We start from the raw sequence: 18,616 nt of genomic DNA on the forward strand, positions 1-18,616 counted from the left end.
ATCAATACCATTTAGCATTCTTGCTTATCAGTTTGATTGACCTCTATTTCTTGTAAAGTGGTTGTGGCAGGAACAAGGGAATGATTTCTGTGGATACTACATCTGCGAGTCCATCCGCCACACGACCTGTGAGCGGGGCGGGTACTCTAACAAACAATATGAAGTACGTAAATAACAACATTCACAATTTTATTTTATTACCATCATTTGTGTTGAGTTTCATTCACCCCCTTCTTCAAATTAGATGTTTCGGAAGCGGGATGAACTCCTAGCACCAGCTCGCATGCGAGCAATTCAAGAGGAATTGGCGGCATTCTTTCTTGACCACGTGATCCCTGAAGACGGAGAATTCTATGTGGACCCTGAGTCCGTATGATTATATTTGTAAGAGATAATTATTGTATATATGTAGCCGGTAGTGTCAGATAGATATACGAGAACTTGTTGTTCGACCAATCTCTCGGAGAAGGAGAGGTGGTCGATATCACTTCTCTCTGTATATATGCATATATGTTCATGACGATCTTCTGTTTCCTTCGTTTGCTTACTAGCTAGCTAGCGTGTCTAGTCCTCTCTATATACGTATGTATAGTACGTAGCGTCGACCAAGCACGGACATAAGAGAGGACACTTCTCTCTATTAATTATAACTAGCTAACACAATATATGAAACACCTAAATTAACCCCGCAAAACCCCCCACCCCCCCCCCCCCCCTAAAAAAAAAAACAAAAACCCCAGCCACAGAAGTGCTGACGCGTGGATGCCTATTGGTCCCGGTTGGTGCCACCAACCGGGACCAAAGGGTCTCCTGACTGGGCTCTGCGCACTGCCCACGTGGAGGGCCTTTAGTCCCGGTTCTGGATTGAACCGGGACTAAAGGGGGGAGGTATTAGTACCGACACTTTAGTCCCGGTTCCGGAACCGGGACTAAAGGCCCTTACGAACCGGGACTATAGGCTCTTTTTCTACCAGTGTCTCCAAGTAAACAAGCCCTTCAAATTTAGCAGGTAGCTGTACGAAACATGACATAGTAACATGCAAATACCTCAACAGAAACAATTGGCAAATAGCAGTGAGGTCAAGTGTGGTCTGCCCATCTGGGTTGTATTCTGCAATTCTCAACACCCGGAGATACTTGAACAACAAAAGAGAAGGCATGGGGTTCCCGAACAGTGCAAATGATCGAACTTGTGATAGGCCAACATCAATAGTTGAGGCATAAGTTGCTCCACCACTGGCCACATAACTCTGAGATAACCGGTGAACCTTGTATTTATTGCCATGCAGTCTTGCCATGTCAATGTAATTGTATGCCACACTTATAAAGTTATCTTCATCACACCTGCTTAGGATCAAATCCAGCATCATGTCATGTACTCTGCATGTCACCACCTCTTCACAGCATATCATACCATGCTGAATCATACTTCTGTTAATTAGCTCATTGAAATAACTCCTCCCAACATCCTCTAGGTCATGCCCATGCAAATTACTGACAAGGCCATCAGCTAACCATTGCCGAACAAGATCGTCCCTCCAGATTTCACGGTCCTCGGGATACATACCAAAGTACAAAAAGCATGCCCGCAGATGAGCAGGAAGATGCATGTAGCTCAAGTTTAATATACTCTTCATCTCTTCCAAGGTGGGATTTGTGGCAAGCTGGGTACCCAAAGAATCCCTTATGCTCTCCCAGCTCTTCCTTGACGTTTCTTTATTGGCTAATAGGCTAGCTATTGTGATAACTGCAAGTGGCAATCCATGACACTTCTTCAAAATCTCAGCCATAACTTCTTTCAGTTGGGGTAGACAATCATTTTTGGACCCAAATACTCTATTCAACAATAACATTCTTGAGTTTTGCTCACTGAGAGGTTTCATTTTGTAGATGCCCTCACCGTCATTCTGACAGGCTGCTGCAGCCACATCTTCCACTCGTGTTGTAACTACCACTCTACTTCCATTAATATCTTCTGGAAAAGCACACTTAATAGTATTCCATGTTGGTTGATCCCACACATCATCGACAACAATCAGGTACCTATTCAAATGTTTGCAGAGGTTAATTACATTACAGTTGAACATAATTAAATTATGGACGAAATTATCAACATATTGGAAAAAAAAGGTTCGAGCAAATACTCTTTACAACAAAAATGATATAGGAACTTCTCAAAGAAGCTACGAATTATCATAATGAATGGAAAAATAACACCAAAAGCATTTGATCATTTAGCACATAAGGATTGCATAGGCATTCCAGAACTTTTCTTTCAAAAGTACTCTCCTTATTGAAGGCATGGATGAGTACCGAAAGAATTCCAATATACACCTAGCAAATTTTACACCGTATAGAAAATATTACAAAAACTTACATCGAGATTTTTTAATGATTGCATTTCTGCAAAAGAGTTTATGTATATTGTCCATGTGTATCATAAATACGCAAAACAGAAAGATAAAAACAGTCACAAATCTCGCATGAATGGACAAAAATCAGTACTGTATATGTAAATGTGACCTCATAAATCGATCTTCGGATTAACTATTTTCACACAAAAAGTATGAAGTGGTTGTTTAACCGTAAATCTGAATAATGCATTAAAAATTCAAACTTGTTTAGCACACAAGGGTCATGTAGGCATTCTAGACCCTCTCTTCAAAAATAAAAAAACCTCTTCTCACGAAAGGCAGATGGGAGCAACATGTTTCTAATACCCTAGCATTTATGACACCGGATGGATATATCAGTACTCCAATATGTCTTTTCTAAAAATGTTTTTTTTTTGCATTTTTCTTTCTAATTCTCTGTCATAAACACATAAAGAGGCAAACATCAAGCATGGATCTTGGATGCATAAAAACCAACAATACCAAATGTCTACTATCCAATTATTCAGCTCAAATCTAACACGAGTAGCGTGTGCAAATAATACCTCTTCTCCTTCAGATGTTGCCTTAGCTCTTCAATGATGTCTTCAACCTTGCGAGCGCGAGATGTATCGGGATCCCTCATCCCTAGTTTCAACTGGAAATTGTTGAGCAGCTCAGTCATATCAGGCCTCTGCGAAACTGAAAAGAATGCTTTGCAGTCAAACAACGAGCCAATCTTGTCATGCACCTGCTTGGCAAAGTGTAGTTTTACCAAGACCACCGAAGCCCACAATCGACACCACCTTGAGTTTCTTTCGAGCATCCATCAAAATAGTGGCAACCTCCTCCCTTGGGCCATCAATGCCCACGAGAGTATCCGCCTCCTGGTACACCGCTCTCACTCGTGGGTCAAAAGCCACGGTGCTGGTGGTGGGCTTCCAATCATCAATATTATACCTTTGGCGCCGAGTGTTTGCCTCCAAGGCAAGAGTCTTGAGCTCTTCCATCCGGTCGGCTATCCGAAGACGCTCTCGCAACTTCTTAATGCGCCGAGCAGTCTTCTTGATGAAGCCCCCCTTGGCATCGTCAGCTCGAGATTGTCGGATGAAGTCATCGATACAATTCTCCATGTCGTATGACATCTCTCTAACATGGTCCCTCCAATCCTTGACGGTTGGATCGATCGGAAGAAAATCCTATGGGACGGGGCCTCATAGCCTCCCTCCTGAGGCCCCTCCTCGGATTTTGACACGTCAGCAGTGGCACACATCTTAAAGCGAGCCTAATTCCCTAATTAGTTGGTACGTACATCAACTAGATATTGCAGTATTCGTACGATACAGTATCAATCCGATCGATACTTTCCATCTAACGAAAAGAGAACGAACACGGCGATCTTCTCGCTGGCTCGCCGCTGCATCAGACCTCGGCGCCATCGCGACCTATCCCATGGCGACTCCTCCATGCGCCGGTGACGACGACCCTCACGGAAACGGCGGCGCCGTCGTGAGCTCTCCCAGCACAAACCTGCCAACACGGAGCACGGTGGACATCATCATGTGGCTGTTGCTGTTGGTTCCGCGAGGGACGACGAGCATGTCCGCGTCACCGGCGCAGGGAGAGCTCACGACGGCGCCTCCAGCAGGAGGCGGTCGGGGGAGATCGATAGATGCAGGCTGTGGTCGATCGATGTGTTACCTGATGTGGCGGATGAAGCAGATCGGGAGGTTGGGGAAGGCTCCTCACGGATGAAGGAGAGGAGGCAGACGGGGAATAGGCGGAGGCGAGCAGATCTGGCACCGGCGGCGGGAGTGGGGAGATGAGGAAGCGGGTGCGGATCCTGGCTTGTGTGGGCGGCGCCGGCGGCGGGAGTAGCGACGAGCAACGGAGCAAGGAGATGAGGAGGTAGGGGCGGCGGGAGCGGAGGAACCCTAGAAGAGAGTGGGGAGTGCTGGAAGTGAGTGAGGACACGGGAGTAGTATTTCTGTGCAGAGCTCGACGACTCACGCGACGACCGGCGAAGAGGCCCGGGACTGTTCAGAGGTTGACGACGACGACTTAGACAGATGCCCCGTGAACCAGGCCCACAACCACACGTTATCACGCACGGCCCAGCCCAGCCCAGCCCACGCACTAAAATAAACTTCAAATAAATCACGTAAGCACATACTGCAGTGTACCCATGGTTTTCGCTTTCACGGAGATTTCACCGTCTTTCATCTAGGCACTAAAATATTAACCTTTCTTCAAAATATTTCAGTCATTTCAGTTGTACACAAGAATTCAAATATTTTCATTTTAAATATTCTTTAGTAGGTGCTGAAATATTTCTGAAAGTGAAATTTAAAACCACGGGAGTAACATAATTTTTTTTCTTGAGAAAGATGTTCAGTAGGTCCCATGGTTCCTTCCTTGGCTTAGCTATTTTCTGCTCTTGATCCGGCATTGGTCTTTGGTTCGGCCATATTATTTGCGCTTTATAAATATTTTAGTTCTTGCGGAAGCAAACCTATGCCTCCACTCAAATTCTCAACTAGGGTTCTAACAACAGCGTCGAGATACCGGCGTCGCGAATCTATTCTCTGCTAGTTATACCTCCTAGTTAAGTGAGACACCAGCGTCGTGGATATATTCTACTTTCAGCTTCAGGCTGATGTATCATGGATCTACACCTGCACACAACAGTCTTAGATTAATGAATATAGACACGAGGCTGGCCAATTTGAACAAGTCCCAGTTCTTGAAATTACTTCCATCGCACATCTGCAGTTGTTGTGTATCATGTATACATAATTAACCCCAACCAAGCTGCTGCTACATCACAAGTTAATCACATGGGTAGACTAAATGTTAGTGCTAATAAGAAGCTTTTCACCAACAAATCAAATACTACTACTTATCAAGTCAGATAAGTCAGAAACTCAACAGTCATATTTCCTCATAAACTGAATTAGAACTGCCATGTTCAATTGCAGTTGAATTTTCATAACTGGCTGGCATGAATCAACATTTTTGCCTTTCGGTAACTTAACACCCGCCAAAGTCTGAACTTTTCTTCAGCAATGCAAACCAATGCAAAGTCTAGTGTACAATGCATTACAAACTTAGCATACTACCACATCAGCTGGTTATATCAGCATGATGCTGCACAAAATGTCTTCAGGATGACTAAAAAAATGTGCACTAACCAACCACACAGACCACATCTTGTGATAATATATCTCCTTTTTTGTATGATACTTTCCATAGCTGGGTTTTTTCTTTATTTGTTATGTTTTTTTCTAGACTTGTTTATTTGTTTTTTTCTGTTTCCATTCTTTCATATTATTTCCCTTTTTCTTTACTTTTTTTTCAAAATGCACAATTTTCTCAAGTTGATGAACTTTTTTCAATTTTGATGCATTTTTTCCAAAATCAACGGATTTTTTTTCAAACTGATGAACTTTTTCAGTTAATTCTTTTTAAATACAATGAATTTTTTCAAAATTGATGAATTTTTAAAAAATCAATGATCTTTTTAAAAAAATTGATAAACTTTTAAAATTCAACAAACTTTTATCAAATTTGATGAACTTTTTTTAAAAAAATGATAAACTTTTTAAAATTAATGATTTTTTTTCAAATTAATGAACTTTTTAAAAAAATCTGTGAAACTTTTTCAATGCATATTCTTTTCCTTTTGTGCGTTTGTTTTCGGTTTTTTTTCTAATGCTATCGAGCGAACCATGGGGAAATAAAATGCCAAATCTACATGGGCTGGCCCAGCATAGTAGGCGAGTGGGTGCCAGGGAGTTTCTGTGGTGCTTGAAGCGTATGGTCTGGCTCGACCTACGGCGGCGCGTGCATGCGACATGCGCGTGAATGGTCTGTCAAAATCCGGTCTATTGCCTTGCAAGGGCACAACTTGGTCCTCCTGTCGCACTTGCGTCGCCACCGTAGTCCGCTCCATCCCAAACACGGATGTGCACTAGCGAAAGGGAGAGCAGGTCTCCGAAATATCTCACCCTTGTGATCCTGCACCAAGGGAGGGTGAATATGGTTTTTGGGAAGCGCTCCGCATGACTGCTCAAAATCGTCAAGACACGACGTCTTCCACCAAGTTTTGGCGCTGCTGCGCACCATCGTCACCACCAACATCATCATCAATAACATCACCGCTCCTGCAGCAGCCACAACTACTTCATCTAGCAACGATCAGTACGTGCACCGTGATCTTCTCTTGTCTCTAATTATGATAGTTGTTGCATGTGCGATGGTGTTGTTTCGGTCATCTAGTATGCTAGAGCTTTACATGCTAATTAGTCATGAATTATTTAATAAAATTAATCATGAATTTTCCTAATATTCCAGCCGTCACAAGGCTTGTCCATGATCTCATCAAAGTCAGGACCGCCTTGCTCGTTTTTATTCTGCGAGTGGAAGTGCCGGGGTGTCCACGCCATGACAGGGTCATCATTGTTTTCTGCTTGGCCACCCACGCTTCCTTGCCAAATGACACATCAGACGAGGTCATTGAGAAGCTTCGGCAAAAGAAAGAACCAAATGAATGCAATGATGATCTTACGAAGATTAGACATGTGAAAAGAGTAACTGTTCTACTATCCAAGAAAGGTTTACAGGAAGCATTTGGTGTGATTCTGCCGCAATGGACAAGGATGGTGAAGCATGCATGAGGACGGTGCAAAACTGTTGGAGCGTCCTAATTTGGGATTTGACAGTGTCGGTGATCATCCTCCCTCGATCTCCGTTGCAAAGTGCGACGGCGACCTTCACTATTCGGAGTTGCTGGCGGCGGGTGGCTCTTGTCGCGGCTTGACTGTCTGCTTGTGCGAACATAGCCTTCACTTGCGTGGCACCTCACGTCAAGACCATGCTATGCATGTAGTTGGTGGGGATGTGGAAAGTGGTGGCGACATCACAGCTGCTGTCAAGTGATGGTTGGTGCGGATATGGTTGCTGTTGTAGATTGTGATCACCGGCTTGATCGCTTTGGAGTTTTTCTTTTTCTTTTTGCCCCACTAAGGCATAGCTTCGGTCATGTGTGACATTGCTAGTTCTCGGTGTGTGGTTTTTTTTGTGTCCGTTGGGGTTGGTTGTGTGCATCCTATCTATGCAGAGGCCGGGTGTGTGCTCACTGTGTTTGTATCACTTGATGCTTCATTTTGAGCTAATAAAATGCATCCGTTGTCGAAAAAAGGAAGCATTTGGTGACTGAAAGACTTGCTACTACCCTAGCTATAGGTAAGAGTTGGCTGTTTTATATAGTATACATATGTGTTACTAAATAAGTTGTATGTGATGGATAAGATTCATTTCGTTTTTACATTGTTCAACGTATTTGTTCACCCTTTATCTAAAGAAAATGTATTTGTGCACCTAGAAGCGCAAAGTACACATAGCATGTTTTATTTTTGACTTCCCCTGATTCTATATGCAGGCCCTGTGATTGTCAGAAGCTGGAGCTGTTCCATTTTCTGAACGCCACCATCATCTCAAGGGCTGCAGAACAGAGCTCAACGTTTGCAAGCAATATGTGGTTTTCAGAGTCACAGCAACAATGAATGTTACACAACGTTAGCTGAAATACAAGACTGCACCGATGATAGGTTTGAGGGAAAACTTTTAATTATGAATTCAGTTCTCCTAGCTGTTTGGAAGCCATACCCAGGCTTCAGGCGCCGTATTTATTGATTTATTTATTTATTTCAGGAGACGCGAGCCATACATGGTGTCAAGCATGGAAATCTAAGTCTTGTTAGTAGCTTTGTTTTCTTTCAACATGTACAAGATTTTTGGTCTGTGATAAAGCAGGCTGAAAACATGACATGTAGCAGGCTGAAAACATGACAAACGTGGCGGGGGTGTTGCTGATGAATGTGGATGGTATGTAATGTTTTTTTTGGTCGTTCAATTTTTCAGTTTCTTCTTAGTTTGGCTAGATACAGTACGAAACTAGAATGGGCCAAAATGCAGGGACATCGTGTCTTGTAGTGGGAACAATATATTTTCTGAAGGAAGGAAACAGAGTAGTTATTGAAAAAAAATGCCAAACTGCAGTAAGGGTGTGTTTGGATTGTGGCCAAAGTGCACCTTACCAAAATTTTGGTCATGACCCAAAGATTGGTCTTTGTTTGGATGGTTACCAATTTTTTGGCATGAATGAACTCTAGCCAACTCTAGTTCATTTTTCTTGCCAATGTTGGCCAAATCATGGGCAACCAAAACCTTAACCAAAATTTTGGCTAGCCAATGCTTTGGTGGGGCAACCTTGGGCACAAACCAAACACACCCTAAATGCCAGATCCTGATGATAGCCTAGCTTCATCCTCCACCTTCACCCGTGACACGTTTCTCTTCTTATTGTTTCTTGACAACAAATAGAGCATCTATGCGTATGTATGTGTATGCCCTGTATATATCTTCCTTAATATGAGATATAAAAGATAAGAGGTAACTCTACTCAAGCAAAATCTTTGGGTGAAGGCAATCCGTTAGAAATATTGCTGCCAGATAGAGCATCTCAAGGATTTAGAGGTTCATTCAGTATAGGCATGACTGAGGTCAAGAAGATGAAGCTGAAAATTAGCACTGAATTATGCAGATGTTATTATCCACATTAGCACTGCAACATTTTACAGCTTTCATTGGTACTGTCCATGGGGGCACAAGTTCTGCATCTCCAGCATCTTGTTGCTGCAACAGGTGCATTCGTTTGAACGTCGTTACTTCCATTTGCCATGCCAAATTCAGCCTCTCTGAACCCAACAGGTCAGAAGATATATAAGCTCAAATACACGTGTATCTTGTGCCCACACAAAATCGACCAGGTCCTGTAAGATACGGTACAATCGACAACCTCTGCATTCTCTGTCGAAACTGCAAGTAAATGGCACCCTCTTTGGGTTCCTCGCCCTGCACTGCATATATATAGCTTAGCTTATGTCTTGTATAGCTCTCTGCTAATCAACGCTCTGTGTGAACAAATCTCATACTAATATTAGAGCTATTCCGAGCGTTGCCAAGTTGTTGAACAGAAGCACAAGTAGTGTGTGCAGTGCAGCAGCTGGGCTAAGCTGACCAATCAATCAGGCAAACATCCTCCTTTTTTCTCTCTAACAGTAAAAACCACGCTCTGTCACTTGTTCAACTCCTTCTGTCAAATTCAGGCTATCTGACACAATTAATAGGCGAGACAACACACATCCAATACCTAGGCATGATTTGTCAGGTCATGTAAATTCAATACGATCAACACCTTCTACTCGCATATATTCAGTGGATAAGATCTGACGTGAAGATAAAAGGCCCACAATACTGACTGGTGATGGAACTTCATCCACCACCCATACCCCCAGCCACTACTGCCTCCCTCTGCATTCGCGCTACCACATGGCCACTTCTTCGTCTGCAGTGTTCATCTGCCCCTTTTCGGAGATAACCTGTGTTCCAACAGCCAGTGATGTTTTGGGGGGTAGAATTGACGCTGAAGACCATTTCTTGATGCGAACAAAACGCTTGGCATCTCGCCGGTAGCTTATCGCTGCAGCCTACGAAGAACAGAATGATGAACAGGTCATAAATTAAAGGGTTTCACAAGGTCAGGAGATTCAGAGAGTCATTAAGATCCTGCTACTGCTACAATGTTATGTAGTTCCAAAGTCGAACCACAGGCCACAACTATCAAGCGAAGGAAGAGTCCTTATGCAGCCACCTTCCATGCAGATGCAAAGGGACAAAATACTGGACATAGCTTTCGGTGATAGTCTGAGGTCTGAATAGAGATGTAGTTGCATCCTCTGGGTAGTACAGTTCTCATGTGGCTGAAAAGATGATCGTGACTGACATGAGCTCCCGCTTCCAGCAAACCGGCAAAGTAAGCAGTGTGCGCCGCTATCACTTCCACGTGGCAGTGGCCATGCGCCAGCCCGCGCGCACGAGACAGAGATCACAGAGAACGGAGCAGCAATATGTCAAACTAGAGAAGAAGTTATGGCAAAATCAGAATTTATATTCACATTAATTTTGTTGTCTCCGTCGTAGCGTGAACTTCAGACACAAACCCGTAGTGCCAAAATTTTGTTCCTAGAAATTATATACAGAGTCTAAAGCACCTCCCAAATCCCAATCTGCCTATGATGTGACAAAACTATAACTTGCACGGGAAACGCCATTGTGTTGGTTCACTCGCACTCGGGAATGGCGGTCAGATCGGGTGCGAAGCGCGATTGCATCCTCCCGGCACTCTTCGCACGCGCCACCGGCCGCCGCTTCGTCGCCAGCGCCGGCACGGTCTTGTAAGCGACGGTCTCGTTCACCTCCTGGGGAGGAGCGAAAACGAGCGGCGCCACGGAGCCAGCGCGCCTCCGTCGACCAGCGGTGGCAGAGGATGCTGCGGTGTTGGCCTTATTAATGAGCGCCGCGGACGCCCTGACGGCGAGAGCGGCGAGGTCCTCGGGCCGCAGGCCGTTCCGTAGAGCCTCAGCGGGGAGAACGAAGTATATCTGCCCCGGGCGGAGCTCCTCGGCCTCGGCCACGGCGGCCACGGGGCCATCGAACCCCATCTCGTCGGCGTCGCACAGGAACCAACCGGCGTCCCCAGCCACCGAGTCGTCGAGCACCTGGCCCGCTGTGGCCGGGCGCGGGTACTCCCGCAGCTCCCCCGTTGGAAGCAGCACCTGGCCAGCCGTCCAGGCAAGCTGCCCCTTTGCCCGAACCGCCGCCGGCGCGCTGCCGCTGGACATGCAGAGCCCCATTGTCACTCTTGGCGTCTGAGGTTAGGTTGGAGTTGTGTCTGAGGTGATCTTTGTGGTGTTGTTGTGTGAGCTTTGGGTTGGGAGACGGCGATGGCGATGGAGGAGGAGGCTTGGAGGGCCAGATATATATAGGAGGAGGAATATGACACAGTGGCGTTTGGCAGGGCAAGGGCTGCGTATATGCGTGGACTCGATCGGATATTTGCTTCGTTTTCCCCAAACCGTTTGGGAGTGGAAGCTGCGTGTACGTGGTGGAGTATTGTATTTCGGTTTTGGTATGGTGCGTATCCATCTATCCACCATTCTTTGATCTTTTGTAACCATATATACATACGTTATGGTGTAGTTTGCCGATTGAGGATCTGATCGCTCTATTTTTTTAATCCTTTTTTCATCTACATATAACTTTGGTCTTATCCGACTTTGCTATTTTGTGGAGTGTTTTTATGTGTGTGCATCCTAACTATGAGAGGCCGGTGTGCTCATTGTGTTTGTATCTACTTGATGCTTCATTTTGAGCTAATAAAATTCACCTGTAGTAAAAATATATATACATCATGTAACCACAGCAGTTATCATAATCTGAAATGAATAGCTAGATAGATTGCTAAACTTACACTAGTCTTGTGCTCCAACTTGTGCAAAATAAGCCACCGCGTCCTGGCACAGATTATGTGTTCTTACTCAAAATTCAGTAGGAAAGAAAACAATAAAACTAGTGCATACATGTGGGAGAGTGATTTTCTATTATGCATGTTATTCCGTTCATGCATGCATCACGGCATTACTTTGAGGTTTGTGCTACATTTTTTATTTTTTTTGGCAAATTTTACCGTGTTTCAAAGTACTAGATAATGTTTCATTGGGTTATTTCTTGTTTCAATCTGCATTGTCATGTTTCATGTGTACCAGCAAGTCCACGCTAAAACAAATGCACCCATAGTTATTGGTGCACAAAGAATCGTTATGATACACTACGAAAAAGCCAAAACCCAATGAAAAATCATGTAACACTAGAAAACAAAACAAACTTTGCCACAAACCAAAAACATGCACAAATCTTAAAGTACCTACAGAAGATGGATACACATGAGTGAATAAAATTTCTGTTGAGTAAATTAGCAATTTCTTGATTAATTTAATTCAAAGATAAATCATGAGCATGATATTGACAATATTAACGATATACTGATATTTGATCACGTAAGCGACAGGGCAAAAGTGCAGTCTTATCTGCTACAACGTCCAAAGATAATCCAAAGCTAAAGCTTACTTCTATGAGTGCTAGTGGCATGGATGTGCGCATACCTGGTGTACGTCCCTACCACGTCCTAAACAACAGAGCAAAAGTGCAGTCTTATCTGCTACAACGGTATAGTGTGGATGTCCGTAGTGTCTGTCCCCACCGTGTCCAAAACAAAAAGAGCAAAGTGTGCGCTTTGTTTCCGCGGCTATGAAAGGATCTGCCACGACATCCTTCATAGTATCATGGTTGTGGCTGACCTGATTGCTCTTTACACATTTCTTGATTTCATGTAATCCCTGCGGCGAGTTTATTATCGTACTTGAGTGCTTAAGATGACAGTGCATGCGCTAAAGAAGCCAGTGGTCAATAGTTAATCGGTAGTACTGTAGTAGTAGCAGTAGTGCTCTTTGTTTTGTTTATGTGCTCTTTCTTGGTATATCTTGTACGTGGATTCTGAATCCAAGTGCGCATTGAGGTATCATAGATTGATGTGATTAACCACATCACTCCCAGGGGCTGCTTTAAAAGTTTTTGGAGGATGTTCACATGTTTTGAACACGATCCAGGACAGAGAGAATTCTTTAGGTTATCCACCCTGTAAATTTGTGCCAAGCAATTATACCTCAGTTGCACACTGCTGCAGCAGCAACTGAGTAGTTGCATGGATAGATAGCGGCATGCAAAGAGAGTGCGCTCACCAAGATAACAGATGACGAAGGCATGGGTAAGCCCAGGATAACATATATGGTAGTGAAAGTTCCCTTCTAGTGTGTGTATGTGTATTATGTTATAAAACGCGTCCCTACTGTCCATTAAAAAAGGGCGAAATCATAACCGCATATTTATTAGCAATGTCTAGTTGAACTGAAATTGGTACCTTGGAACGAGCTACTTAAGCGGTTGAATAACGTTCATCTCATGGAGGTCGGGACGAGTTCTGTGGGAACCTCCTCATAACGGCACACTCCTGGTTAGATCTTAACCTGGAGTTGTGTAAATTAAATATTCCTCTAAAAACTCATAACATTTTGTTGGTTTTTAAGCAAGGGCTTTGTTGTCATAAAAATAAATAATCTGCGACATCGGTTTCTGGTGTGATTTAGAACAAAATGACATCAGATTTTTCTTTACAAGTATTGATGCTTAGTGTTATTTTCAATAATTTCTTAGTTTTTTGGCCGGACAATAATGTCTTTAGTTGTATGTACCAGACGTCAGATCGCTGGACCAAAGTCCATGAAACCCTCTGTCCTAGTGAAAACTCATGGATCACAGTTGTGAGGCGCTAGTGGCGTGAGTGGTGCTGGTACGTGGTGTGTGACCTTACCATGTCATAAACATTTCAGCAAAAGCGTGTTGTTAGGCAAACTCCAATGCACGATATCAAACGGACGCCCGCTTTATCTAAATTTCATCTGTTTGGGATGACAATGTGTAGCAAAATGGGCATACACGTCCGACTTCTGTTGGAGGCGCCCAACGCGGCCAACCACCCTAAAATGTCCGTCCGCGCGTTTGCTCCCGCGGTCGTGCTACAGCAGCATCAGCTCGCGCCAACCCCACGCCCTCGGCCTCGGCCGCGCCGGCGCTTGCAAGAGTGCACGCGACCGCGCCCGCCAGCACCGCAGCCCATGCGCTCGGCAACCTCCCACGGTAGCACACACAGCACGCCCGCGCACATGCTTTCGCCCTGCCGCCCGCCTCCGCGCCCGCCACCCGAAGCTGAGACTGCGCGCCCTCCTGCAAGTGTGGCCGCGCGCTCACGCCCTGCCGCCGCCCGCTGCAGCTCACCGCGGCCGGCCTTCCCGCCTACTCGCGGACCCGCCTCGCCCACGCGCCCGCGTCGCCGTCGTCTGTATCGTGCTCTCCCCCGCTGCTCTCGCATCGTGCCCTCGTCCTGGCGCTCATGCCACGCCCGCCCGTGGTCCCGCCTTGCAGCCTGCTCGTGGCCATGCCTCGCCTGCGTGCCTGCCGGCAGCTTCTCCCACGCCGCCGTTGCCCGTATCGTGCTCTCCCCGCTGCTCTCGCGTCGTGTCCTCGTCCTGGCGCTCACGCCATGCCCGCCCGCGGTCCCGTCTACCCGCCTGCTCTCGGCCACACCTCGCCCGCGCGCCTTTCGGCAGCTTCGCCCGCGCCGCCGTCGCCCGTACCGTGCTCTCCCGTTGCTCTCGCGTCGCTCCCTCATCCTGGCGCTCGCGCCACGGCCGCTCGCTAGCAGCAGCCCGCCACGGCCACTGCCGCGCTCGTTCTAGGCCGCCGCAGCCTTCGCCGCGCGCTTGCCGCCGCACTTGGCCTAGCCCGGGGCAGCAGTAGCCGATGTGGGGCAGTGCCATGCCTCTGGAAGGAGCACGCCGACGCGGGGTAGCGCCATGGCGACGCGACGTTCTCGTCGAGCTGGAGCATGCTATGGCGACGCATGTGCTTCGGCGAGGCGACGCGGTGGACGGCAGCGCGAGGGCAGCCATGGCAGTGCGGCTCCGGCGAAACGAGCGAAGGCGACGCGACTCCGGCATCTTGCAGACGAGAGAGGGACGAGAAGGAGAGAAAAGGTGGGGTAGGTGGCTAGCATGCGGGCCATGCACGGACGCGAGGACGCACGGACGTCCGCTTGCTGGCCGCTTCCACCCAAATCCATCTCAAGTATGGTCTGGAAATATGGTCAAACGGACGCTAAAAGGAAAAAAATATGATATAGGGTCGTCCATTGGGTCGTTGTCTCTGTCCATTTACGCCCAAACGGACACCCGTGGATGATTTGGAGTCCTGCATTGGAGTTGGCCTTATCTACTACTACAATATAAGAGAATGGGTTTATGTGGGACGCGCCCCACGGTATCCGAAAGGAAAATAGCAAATGCTTTATTTCCTTGGCTACGAAATGATCTGCCACGACACCGTGGCTGACGCTGATGTGGGTTGCTTTTCTTATGTATTTCGTGAGCGTTTAAGATGACAAGTAGTCAAGTGGGTAGTACTAAATCATATGGTGAATGATAGTAGTTAGTAGCAGTAGTGCCATGTTTTGTTTATTTGCAGTTTCGTGGTATCTTATAGCCACGGTTGACCGTAAGCTGATTGGCCGATTGATTGGGAGCATACTAACGAGTTTTCCAGACGATCCATAGTAGAATTGAGTTGTTTAGTTTATCCATCCTATAAAGTTTCGTCAAGCAGTTATAGCATATCCAACGCTGACCCGTAAATGAACATTGTAAATGCCCGTTTTTATGTCCGGACGTGATCCACAGACATGATGTAGGACCCGGTGATCCAATGCTTTTTCCATATTAATCCAGTTCGAAGATAGAAAACAGAGGAGGACAATGTGGTTACTTTTGATTGGTCAAGTGGATGTTCAGAATCTAGCAAACCTTCCCCAAATTTGTTATTAGGATACCGGAATCCATACATCCAGACTGCTAAGCGGACATTTAAGGGTCTCTGTTGGATGTCAAAAGTGGTCCAAACACTGCAGTCCGGATGTATAAAGGAGTTTTGAGGGTCTATTTTAAAGATGCACTTAGACATCAGACTCTGAAGTGCACCAAACTAAATAGTATTTTGGTGTCGAGTGTGGCCATTTGGCTCCCAGGCTCAGCTGCGCCCATGGTGAACATTAAATTCAAAACAAATACTAGTTTTAAAAAAAACAATTTTTTTGCATGGAAGATGTTTAGGCGCGTTAGGTCCGCTTCAATTTCAACTCATTTGGCTATCTGAGTAGCTCCTGGCAAACATGATAAAGTTGGGGTCTGTGAAATACTCCCTCTGTAAACTAATATAAAAGTGTTTAGATCACCGAAGTAGTGATCGAAACGCTCTTATATTAGTTTACGGAGGGAGTAGTTTATTATTCATGTATGTCTAAATGAGCTGAAATTTAGAGCTAACCTCACGCACCAAATCATCTTCCATGTTAAACAAATTTGAATTTTTTTAGTATTTCTTTTGAATTTTCTTTTAACCGGGTGCAGAAGAGCCCGGAATCAGAGATGAATATTCGGTTGGTATCCGCGTACTTTTCCAATACCGATTTATAACATAGTTACTTGGGCACTGGCTAATATCTTCCTTATTATCATAAATATAAACACTAGCAAATATCTTGATCTAGAAAAATGTTACTCCCTTCGTTCCTAAATATTTGTCTTTCTAGAGATTTCAACGAGTGACTACATACGGAGCAAAATGAATAAATTTACACTCTAAAATATGTTTATATACATCTGTATGTGGTAGTCCATTTGAAATCTCTAAAAAGACAAATATTTAGGAACGGAGGGAGTAAATTTTAAATGATTCAGAGCAGGGTTAATATATTCTCCTGTGGTATATCTGCCCTTTAACAGTTTGACATAATTGTTTTTTAAGCCCTTCAGAAAAAGAGAACAAATATTAGTTCCTTAACGATTCGTAGGGGTTGTTTGACTTTTCCTTCCAGTAAAGATGCACCAAGCAAGCAGTGCTTCTACTCTATCACTCACATTGGCCAACATATATGATATTCTTTTTTTTTTTTTGCGATTGGTGTCATCAGTGGATATGGTTTTGCCTATATGTGTGTAGCAGATTGTGCACTACCCATGCATCACGTCGGTGAGATATTATTCTTCTTTTGTTGTTGATAGTGGCATGTATAGTCAGCTATATCTTGTTGGTATTTCGTTGTACTTTGGTAATCCTCTACACTGCGTTGATAGGCCCGAGGAAAGAAGATGCAAATATCTTATTTCAGCACACATTATATAGTTATTTCATTTTCACAACTCACAAAGAGTTATTTGGGACAAGGAGTTTCTTATGAGCTCGGGTCAACAGTAAAATTGGAAAAATAAAATAAAAAACAATTCAAAAAATTCTGAATAGCTTTTGGTGATAGCCTGAGATCTGAACAGAGATGAAGTTGCATCCACTGGGCAGTACAATTCTCATGTGGCTGAAAAGATGATCGCAACTGACATGAGCTCCCGCTTCCAGCAAACCGGCAAAGGAGAGAATATACGGTAGAAACAAGAGGAAAAGTTTTGGCAAAATCAGGAATTTATATTCACATTAATTTTGTTGTCTCCGTCGTAGCGTCTTCAGACACAAACTCGACTAACAGGACAAAATTTTGTTCCTACAAATTATACAGAGTCTAAAACACCTCCCTGTCTGCCGGGGAAACGCCATTCTGTTGGTTCACTCGCACTCGGGAATGGCGGTCAGATCGGGCGCGAAGCGCGGCTGCATCCTCCCGGAACTATTCGCACGCGCCACCGGCCGCCTCTTCGCTGCGAGCGCCGGCACGGTCTTGTAAGCGACGGTCTCGACGACCTCCTGGGGTGGGGCGAAGACGAGCGGCGCCACCGAGCCGGCGCGCCTCCGCCGTCCAACGCCGGCAGACGATGCTGCGGTGTTGGCCTTTTTAACAAGGGCCGCAGACGCCCTGACAGCGAGAGCAGCGAGGTCCTCGCGCCGGAGGCCGTTCCGCCGAGCCTCAGCGGGCAGCAAGAAGTATATCTGCCCCGGGCGGAGCTCCTCGGCCACGCCCACGGCGGCCACGGGGCCCTCGAACGGCATCTCGTCGGCGTCGCACAGGAACCAACCGGCGTCCCCAGCCACCGAGTCGTCAAGCGCCTGGCCCGCTGTGGCCGGGCGCGGGTACTCCTGCAGCTCACCCGTTGGCAGCAGTACCATAGCCGTCGAGGCAGGCTGTCCCTTTGCCCGCACCGCCGCCGCCGCGCTGCCGCTGGACATGCAGAGCCCCATTTTCTTGGCGTCTGTGGTGATCTTTTTGTTGTGTGAGCTTTGAGTTGGGAGACGGCGATCGCGATGGAGGAGGAGGCTTGGTCGGGCCACTTATATATAGGAGGAGGAATATGACACAGTGGCGTTTGGCAGGGGCCAGGGCAGCCTTTTCCTCGAACCGTTTGGGAGTGGAAGCTGCGTGTACGTGGTGAATACGTACAATTTTCTTGTACGTAATCACTGTGATTTTACGGTCATTTTACTGTTAATGTGATTATGTATAAAAATGGAATTGAATCAGTACTTATTGACTTATCAAAGAAAGCTTGATTTTATTTCTTATTTAAGTCAATAAGACATGGGCCAGTTGAGGTTGTCCTCAAGGAAAAATGGCCTACAAGAACTGTTGTAAATGATCCATTCCGTACTATTGGAAACACCGGTTGAAAAAAATTGATAAAACCGAAAACAGACGATGTGAAGTGGAGGTATAGGAGGAAAGAAATAACGGA

The 18,616-nt window shown here is 45.7% G+C and overlaps 2 protein-coding genes and 1 pseudogene across 2 annotated transcripts; all 3 read right to left on the minus strand.

Moving 5' to 3' along the window:
• Positions 1-890: 890 nt before the first annotated feature.
• LOC125533215 lies at positions 891-4,559 on the minus strand (annotated as a pseudogene).
• A 5,851-nt stretch (positions 4,560-10,410) lies between these two features.
• Positions 10,411-11,203, minus strand: LOC125540300. The gene has a single exon (XM_048703910.1). It carries the CDS (start codon positions 11,126-11,128, stop codon positions 10,556-10,558), a length of 573 nt encoding a protein of 190 aa, XP_048559867.1. The 5' UTR covers positions 11,129-11,203; the 3' UTR covers positions 10,411-10,555.
• Positions 11,204-17,460: 6,257 nt separating this feature from the next.
• LOC125540311 lies at positions 17,461-18,170 on the minus strand. The gene has a single exon (XM_048703919.1). It carries the CDS (start codon positions 18,123-18,125, stop codon positions 17,556-17,558), a length of 570 nt encoding a protein of 189 aa, XP_048559876.1. The 5' UTR covers positions 18,126-18,170; the 3' UTR covers positions 17,461-17,555.
• Positions 18,171-18,616: the final 446 nt, after the last annotated feature.

This window comes from Triticum urartu, chromosome 1 (genome assembly GCF_003073215.2).
Source record: "Triticum urartu cultivar G1812 chromosome 1, Tu2.1, whole genome shotgun sequence".
Classification (NCBI taxonomy): Eukaryota; Viridiplantae; Streptophyta; class Magnoliopsida; order Poales; family Poaceae; genus Triticum; species Triticum urartu.

What these genes read in the sequence shown, in the direction of transcription:
- LOC125540300 (XM_048703910.1), bottom strand. Translation starts at nt 11,128, where the DNA reads ATGGGGCTCTGCATGTCCAGCGGCAGCGCGCCGGCGGCGGTTCGGGCA.
- LOC125540311 (XM_048703919.1), bottom strand. Translation starts at nt 18,125, where the DNA reads ATGGGGCTCTGCATGTCCAGCGGCAGCGCGGCGGCGGCGGTGCGGGCA.